The sequence below is a fragment of the Chenopodium album genome, chromosome 27 (assembly GCF_948465745.1).
Source record: "Chenopodium album chromosome 27, dcCheAlbu1.1, whole genome shotgun sequence".
In the NCBI taxonomy this organism is placed as follows: Eukaryota; Viridiplantae; Streptophyta; class Magnoliopsida; order Caryophyllales; family Amaranthaceae; genus Chenopodium; species Chenopodium album.
Window position 1 is genome coordinate 31,044,413 of NC_137860.1, and position 9,579 is coordinate 31,053,991.

General features: G+C 33.4%; 1 protein-coding gene across 1 annotated transcript; it reads right to left on the reverse strand.

Annotated features, from left to right (window-relative positions):
* Positions 1–894: 894 nt before the first annotated feature.
* On the reverse strand, positions 895–5,439 carry LOC145619357 (diaminopimelate decarboxylase 2, chloroplastic-like). The gene is made up of 8 exons (XM_081674036.1): positions 4,817–5,439; positions 4,137–4,311; positions 2,997–3,146; positions 2,652–2,813; positions 2,374–2,559; positions 2,118–2,240; positions 1,927–2,016; positions 895–1,201 (listed from the first exon to the last, which is right to left on the reverse strand). Exons 1-8 carry the CDS (start codon positions 5,344–5,346, stop codon positions 1,121–1,123), a joined length of 1,497 nt encoding a protein of 498 aa, XP_081530162.1. The 5' UTR covers positions 5,347–5,439; the 3' UTR covers positions 895–1,120.
* Positions 5,440–9,579: the final 4,140 nt, after the last annotated feature.

The window sequence follows — 9,579 nt, forward strand, 5'->3', positions numbered from 1 at the left end:
ACCTACTAGTAGTTTGGAGATATATATGTTGCTCTCCAAAGTTGTCTAATTTCTTGCTGTTTGGGAAATATAACACACAAAACTATAAGGATTGTAGCTAATTCATTATGGATGCTCTAAGGGAGAAAGTGAAGCAGAGACATTGCTAAACTCGAAGTGAGTTTTTTAGTGTTTAACATCCATATTTGAGATGTAATTATCTTTTATTCAAACTGATTAATTGGATGGCTCCTTGCCCTTAACAAAAGGGTATCTTGGTAGGATATTAACATGAAACCATAATGTAGATTTCAAACTACGGTAAGAGAGATGAACTCTAAGGAAAATATTAGGCTCTGATTCATCATTTATTTTGAACTTAGGGTTTGTTTTTTTCAACTTAAGTTCAATTCAGTTCAGCTCATTTCCTAATATCCTCCTCTCATATAATATTTAGTTCAATTCAGTTCAATAAATCAAAACATGCCCTCTTTTTATCTAATCTTGTTTTATTTGCTTGAACTTTTTTTTGTTTATAATTTTACTTTATCTCCTCTAAACTTGTGTTTATCTTAAATAATTTTTTTATTTTTTATTCTGTCTAAACTTTTTTTTTTTAAAAAAAAAAACCTTACTTGAACTTAGTTTTTCTGAAATATAAGATAAATTAAGTTAAAAAATGATGCATACGGACCTTTATAAGGGACCCATTAAGGACATCATTGCAAATGCCTTGATATAAATTAGAGAAAATGAAGAATGAGAGATGAAAATCAGGGGCAAACTTATGGATGAACTAATCAACTAAACACCATATACAGCAAATGCCTTCCAGTAAAACAAGAAGAAGAGAGCAGGGAACCAAGGGAAGGAACTAAGGAAGGAGGGAAAAAAATGTGGCAGTGCATTAACTAATTAAGGGAAAAATAAATACCATAATCTGGCAAATGCCTTTCAATTACGCCGAAGTACATCAGTACTCTCAGTAAACTGAAAAGAAGACTAATATACTCTGAATATTACAAAGCGTGCAACACTCTACAGGCAAATGCTTATCCAATAGATTACATCATTTCCCTACAACAGGCAAGTACTCAATCCTCTTCAAATTGGATGATAGCAACATTTCACGGACCAATGATTAGAGACCAGAAAAGTATCTCATATGGTCTTCGAATGTCTCACCATGGCGGATTTTGGCAACTGATCCATCCTCTTCAATCTATACAGAAATTATAGTAGTTAGTACACTCACAAAAGCATTACTAACAAAAACACAAAGCGACTTCACCACCACCAAAAAGTAGACGACTTGCTCAGTCCATTAAATGAAAATTCTTCCTGTTTGGTTTCACTCCTTTTACAATCCAATTGAAAGAAAATAAAGCCAGGAAAAAAAATTTATCCATTTAACTAAACCCGGCATTTAGTTGCAGAGTTTTTCTATTATCAGACTATTTGGTTTGCAAAGGGGTCAATAGTATTATTAGGTTGATAATAAAGATCACAAGTACAAGTGTATAACCATGGAAGAGCCTGATATAGTACAAAGAAGAGAAAAAAAGGAAGAACAAGGAGGAAGATCCAAGTGCAAGAGTAAAATCATATGGTGAGCCCCAATTTGCTGAACAAAGCAACTATCGGATTAGTGGAATAGATTGAATATGAATCATTCCTCCCTCTAATCCCATTCCATTCCATTTCTATTTTAATGGTTGAAACAAACAATCTTTAGATTGATTTTCTGATTTCTACTAAGGAACTAAACAAAGGAAAAATAAGGATTAAAACTGGCTTCCAATGATGTGATTTTGTCAAAAAAAAAAATATACCTAAGTTCATAAACAAGACACAGTGACAATCCTAATTTAAGTTAAGAAATGGATAATCAGGGAGCAAGATGCGGAAACAGATATTTTCCCATAAATAAGGGATAAGACTCAGTACCCAGTATTCTGGTGGGCGCATCTTAAGATTGTAGGTGGAGGCCATGCTCATGCAATAGGCACCTGCATCATGAACTACTAATCCAGCTCCCTGCAAGCCAAAACCCAAGTATTAAAACATGATTACATGAAATTTATTTTTCACAACTTAAACCAAAGGGATCCAAATGGAGAAAAATGCATTATCATTACACTTTGTGGAGTAGGAAGTTTGCGCTCCTTGCCCAAGAAATCAGCTGACTCACAAACTGGGCCAACCACATCAAAGGTAGATAACTCTAAATCTGATGGAGCTGGAGAAACTAGCTCTATATGCTGCAGACAATATTTACAGTAGTTAGAAAACCGTTTCGACAGTTGCTGGACCCAAGTAGATTACAGTACTATAATTTAGCGTAGTACTAGCCTTGTGGTTTAATTGAATGCAACTGACAGGAAAACTACTTACTTGGTAAGCATCATAAAGACTCGGACGGATAAGTTCTGCCATGCTCCCATCAATGACAATAAAATTCTTTGTACCATTAGTTTTGACACCAGTAACACGATTAACTAGGCAACATGTATTTGCAATAAGTGATCTTCCTGGTTCAATGATAAGGTTGAGATCACGTGAGAGGACCAATTCACGCACCTGCAATAAGCATAGATGGTCATAACCAAATTTATCATCAACACCAATTCAGCCTAAGTATATGATTTAGAGTAAAACAGATCTGCATGTACCGTGTTAATAAGATCTCTAGGTGTAGGAAGAACAGCGCCGGCATGATAGTAGTCTATTCCCAGACCACCTCCAATGTTCAAGTAACTAATCTCGAAACCTTGGTCACGAATTTGGTCTATATAGTCTACCATAAGAACAGCAGCATCCCTGAATATATCCACCTGTACATGGGAAAAAAAAAAAAATTTTTGACTAATGAGAGGCTATGACGTATTTATTACAAAGCAAAATAAACAGACACCAGCAAAGTAGTCCTGAAGATTAGACAGTTTATATGAGCATCTCAGAATCAATAGACTGAAAGTAATCAAAACTCTTTAGTAAAAATGACAATACTTAAATACCTTGGTGATTGTTGATCCAAGATGGCAATGAGCTCCAACTAGCTTTAGCTCATTAGGATGAGCTTTCACAGCATCCAAAAACCACTGTAATTTCTCATTTCTAATACCAAATTTGGAGTTCTTGTTCCCAGTGGCAACATAAGGATGGACCTAAAAGTAACGACCAATACGTAAGCCATATGGAAACACAAGAAGAAAGGCTTTGTCTAGCCTAAATGAATGTAAATACAACTATACCTACCATCGTACATACATGGCAATTTAGGCCTCCCGGTATCTCTCCCCTATATACACTCACCTATTACTTTCAATGATGAAACTCATGTACAGTTGCATATTGACAGGATTCAACAAGCACTTTAAGACATTTAGAATATCATAATTTGAAAACTAAAACAAAGGTGTGGATGCAATTCAAAATTTTAAACTATTTACAGTCAATGCGTTGCACTAGGGACCCAAGGCCATGTTTGCTTTTGAAAGATGATAAATGATTTTGAGTTTGACTAATACAAATAACCCCTCCGTCTCTTACAGATTGCCCAAATTTCCTATTATGTTTGTCAATTTGAGTTTACCCCTTATCTTATTTGGTAACTTTTCCTTACCTGACACAAAAAAGACAAATTGGACAAAGGAATAATGTCAAGGAAAACAAATTGAAGAATAACATTAGGAGACAAAGGAGTATTGTCAAGAAAAACAAATTGATGAATATTGCTAGACTCTAATTCTCCCAGAGCTCTGTCACAATTTTATATCACTTCTCCTTTTCTCCAACAGAAATATGAAATACTCAACACAGGACTCTGGTTTCCCATGGGCATGAAAAAGGTTAAAGCAACGATACCACAGAATGAGCTACAGACTGTTCAGCTTAGGCAATGCAATTGAATCACGGAGATATACCAGATTCCTATGCCCCAAAAAAAGGGACTAAATACTGTACAAACATGCCTCAAAAAAATACTTAACAAGCCAAGGTTCCAAGCTTCCATAACATTTGACATATTCACTACACATGCCACACCAAATTATTAATTGAAGACAATAGGTTTATCTCAAACAACTAAAAGTATATTAGTGTTAAGAAGGAAAAATAATATATGTACAAATAAGATGACATCTTAACAGACATACCTGAGGATCAACATCAGGGTTAATTCGAAGCAATACATTCACCCTTTTCCCTGTAATTTTAGCAGCTGAAATGATGTTGTCCAAGTCAAACTCACTGTCAATGTTCACGAATACACCGCTCTCAGCAGCAAGGACTAAATCCTCCAATGTCTTCCCATTTCCATTGAAGATACACCTACCATCAAGACATCATCTTAGTGGACAAGCTACATTATTTCAGAGTCCAATCAACTAAGGGTACACACAAGCTATAAACAAACCAATATCCCCAATGCTTCAACTTCTAGCAGTCAACTACAGCGTATAATAAAACTGTAACATTATTTAATGCAAAGAAACAAAGTAATGATTCATAAGAGACCATTAACTAGCTCCATATCAATACCATGATCAATGAGCATTTCCCAAGCATTGAAAAATAAACTATTATCACCCTCTCTTCAACACGCACATTGAACAACTTCAAAATAGATAGCAATTTGCATTTCAAAACCCGTTTCGAGTACCAACTCCTACCACAAATTAGGTAACACTGATTCACACATAAAAGCCACAAATACACAATTTCAAACTTAGCAAATTACATCACAATTATCTATTTCCAAGCACATAAACAGCAAAATACAATCATAAACTACACCAAATTACCCAAATTGAGAGAGAAAGAGATGTAATCTTACTTAGTGGGATCAAAACCAGTAGCCAAAGCAAGCCTGAGCTCATTACCACTAACAAGAACAGCCCCACAACCCAATTCCCTCAAATGTTCCAAAATCTTGACATTATTATTAGCCTTAATAGCATAACCAATAATTGATCTCAACCCTTCAAGAGCATTTTTATAAGCCACAACATTTCTAGTAATTTGGGGTTTACTATACAAATAAAATGGCCTCTTTTCAACACTTTCCATAACATCTTGCACCTTTTGCCCTTCACAATACAAATACCCATCTTCCTTTTTTGAGAAACAATGCTTGAAATCGCTAGTTTGGGGCTCTAATGTTGCAGCGTTTTGGGAAACAGCTGCTTTGAGAGTTAAGGGTTTTGGGGTTAAGAGAGGTTTGTTGAAGGTGATTGAGGGTTTTGGGGAAAAGGGTTTGTTGAAGGTGATACAGCGGTTTGAAAGAAAAGGGGTTTTGGGTTTTGAAGAGAGGTTAGGGGTTTGATTGAGAGTTGTGGATTGAGAGAGAAGGTGGGTGGCCGCCATGGTTGTTCACAGAGGAAGAGTAACAGTAGGAGAGAGAAAGGAAGTGATAGTGTAGGGCAATAGGTCACTTCTTTGTAGTGGTCAACGATTCTACTTACTACGAGTATGATGGAGGAAATGCTGCCGGTTCGAAAACTAGTATGGGAGGTAGCAAAAATTGATCCGATCTGACCATAACCCGACACATACCAAAGTGACCCGAATAAAATTTCTACTCCGATCATTAAATCTGCATTGGCATAATGATTTCATTTAAACCTTCGTACCAAAAGACTTAACCTAATTCGACCCTAATAACAAACCTAGTATGGGAGCTAGCAAAAACTAATCTAATCACGACCTGACACATACCAAAGCGATCCAAAAAACAAAATTTATTACAATCGACTATCTGATTGTAGACTCAATTTAATGTAGTAGTAGGATAATACGAGAGTCATCTCCAAAAGCTAATTTAAGGAGAGGAGAGCTCATTATCTTACATAAACCCCACATCAACCCCCCATACAATCGATATGGGACTCAAGTCTCATATTCTGCAATGGACAATCGTATAACACAATTTCATAGCGCTACTGGATTTGTTGTTATTTTACGGATTTTTTCTTTTTTTTTTTCGGAACACTAGTACACTACTGAGTGGGTACGGAGTACTAGCCAAATAGCCTATATAGGTAGGAATGAAGTTGTCTGCATTTGATGGGCTTAGAACTGTTAGGAGTAGGATGGCCCAACACTAACATCTATTCCCTAACTAAGGAAGCCCCACTCAAATATAAAACCCATCAACAACAAAATAATCCATTAAGAATTACCCCATATAAAGTTATAAACTACAATGTGATAATACGATCTACGTAGTAGTATTTGGATCCCGTGTCATTACATGAGATAGCAAGTACTCCCTTTGTTTCACTATGATCATGAGATGATTCGGTAGTTACATGATTTTTAGAAAGGAAAAAAAAATTACTTATCATATAACATAGTAATTTATTATATTTTGTATTTGGTTTTCAAAAGATAAATGATGACATATCTTAGTAATGGCTAATTAGCTACTAAGACTTTTAGTGCTACGCCATGACTCCATAAGGTTGCATGATTGAATCAGATATATAAGTCACATTTCTAATTTATTGAATGTAAGTTGATGACATAAATAATTAAGAAACATTGAATCATAGTTAACACTCTACACAAAAAGACATGTAAACTTCCATTTGAACTAACACTTTATAATGTGTAGTTACATGAGCACTTACATAGTTACATATTTCTTGTGCAACACAACAATAGTTGGCCTTCTATGTTCTATCTTGTAGACTTGGTAAGGACCTTACATATGTTATTTGACAAATTAGGTTTAACTAGCAATGACTACTAAATAAAGCACTTAAAATTCTTAATTAATATACATGTTCCAATATTGCTAAATATACCCTTTTTATTATTATTTTGTGTGTGTGTGTGCTAGTAATATTATTACTCAGTACCTGTATATTTAAGCTGTGATCATTGACTAAAAAGTTCAAAATGATATAATGATATATGACGTGTAAGCTTCTTAGTTCTTAATTACTCTCAAAGTCACTCACCCACCATATACACCAATAATTGATTTAAATTACAATCTCTAGCTAATATCTTTATCATTATTTTAATATTAATAACACTAAGATTGTGCCAGTTATTTGCAGACAATTATGTAATTCCTCTTCTATACAAAAAAATATTAAATGCAATTTTTCTTGCTTTACATTATGAGGACATATTTTGGCAATAAATTAAATACTTGAATATCTTACTCTATCTTAAACAAAAGAAGGGTAGGTGGGCAGGTTGGAGGCAATGAGTAGTTTTCTAAACTACTTGATTAAAAATAAAGCTTGATATATAAATAGTTAAATACACGTAATCCTTTAAGGAAATAATAGTTTTATGAAATGAAGATGTACGGGCGCCTAATCTGATTGACTAAACTGAGCTGAGTTGAATTGAACTGAACTGAATATTTTATGAGAGAAGAAAATTAAGAGCTAAATTGAACTGAAAATAAGCTCAACAGAACAGGCCCTACTTGTATATGTATAAATGCGCTTATTGGCTTTTGCTCATTATTATCACTTTCTCTATTTCATATTAGTTGACACATTTCTATAAGCATGTTTATCATCGATTGATTGATACAAGTACATGTTTTCAAACATTATAATTTCAATTACTTATTATAAATAAGAAGGAAAAAAAAAACCATTTAAAAAGTTGATACATAATTATATGAAAAACATATATGCATTGAGAAAGTTTTAGTACGATCTAACATGACTATATTTTCTTTTTAATACTAATCACAAAATGTATTAACTAATATTAAACGGTGAAAGTGTATGTATAGAAAAGTTGACCTTGCTTTTAAAATAATATTAATGCTATTATATATGCTAGATGATCAATTTATATTAATTAGTGAGAAAGTTTGTATATGCATTAATAAAATGAAAGAGTTTTTTTTATACCGGATAAAATTATTACTCTATATTTATAAGAGATTGAGACAATATAACAACGGAACAATGGCGTATGGATATAGGCCAAGCAATAGGCAGGAGTAGGCATCATTTATGATTTTATGAGTACTAGTAGTAAAGATCTTACTTATAACAAGCATTTCCTTTGTTTGACTTGGGCAGGCCATAATCAGTATAGTTTATGATTAAATGTAACGAGGCTGACCCAAAACTTAGTGGAGGACCTCAAATATAATTGGAAATTTGGAACTATTCTTCTGTATTTCATCATCAAACTACCTATATAATAAATTAATGACTAATTATATTATATGCTTGAATATTTTGTGTTACAAACATTACATGTTGGCCTCAATTTGGCTCTTCCATGCTGTCGGTATCCTGGATTTCTTGTCGCGAATTTATTGCCCACTCTTTTAGTCAAATTGAGAAAGAATCAATTGGAGTTTTGGAAGTGAAAATTTGAAATTACCAACATTGATAATTTATGGATATATGTAGATTTCGTGGAATTTTTGTTTAGAATAAATGTACTTATCAAAGTTTTTGACTTTTCATCTCAAAATAATGTCAATCAATTTCTATCTTTTGTCTAAGTTTTACCCACTTGTATTTTACATGGTTTCCAATAATCTACATTATGATACTAATGCCTTTTCAAATGCGAAATATGTTGGTATCTACTTATGAGGTGTAAACTAAGGGTCTATTATTTTCAGCTTAATTTCAGTTCAGTCCACTTCAGTTCAATTCCTATTTTTTTTTTCTCTCATAAACAAATAATTTCAATTGTATTCCGTCCAGTTAAGTTCAGTTCCAATCAGTTCAGTTCAGTTCAGTTAATCAGAACAAGTCCTATATTTAGGGACACAAATGCGAAAACAAACATATTTTGGTGACCTTTTAAACTCGCATATTTATCATGCCAATGTTTATAAACGATACTTTTACATACTCCGTATAATTTTGCATCCTTACTTTGGTATCTAATACCATGCGGTCCATGCCCATTACCTTATGCTCAAAATTATTTATTTTTGAAGGAATAATACTCCATGATTTTCATATGGCAGAATCATAAAGGATAAAAGAGAATGGCTAGTACCTTTGTAGGTAGTTAGTTGGCCACGGTTGGTAAGATTGCGGGCACTTTAACGTGAAGAAGGCAAAGAAACTTCTTTAAAAGACAATTGACAAAGATGATCATCAACATCAAAAGTATTAACTTTGGTTTATTCAAATTCGAAAACTATTAAACCGTACATATAAGGTCAGCTCGGAAAAACTTATTGCAAATCAAGTTCAGCCAAAGTAGTGAAAAATGATACGTACAAAATACGTACATGCTCGAAATTAATACTTGTACTAGTTTTCCCATCTGTTAACATTGAAAATGATCATTAATATGGACGGAGTGCCTTGCATTTCTCACTTAGCCGCCTATCTCTTTTATTCTGTATTAATTTAATTATTATTATGCCTTTCTAATTTTCCTATCTCTTTAATGACTAAATTACAGAAAAGGAATTTACATAAATCTAATTAAGACTATGTCAATGGTGTTATAAAAACATCTGTATCATATACAATATCAAAAATTATTTTTATTAAAAAAAAAAAAAAGATTATGATTATGCTGTCTTACAATGAGAGTTGTCTCCTAGCCGTTGTGAAGAGCCTAGCAATTCTATAACTCCCTCCA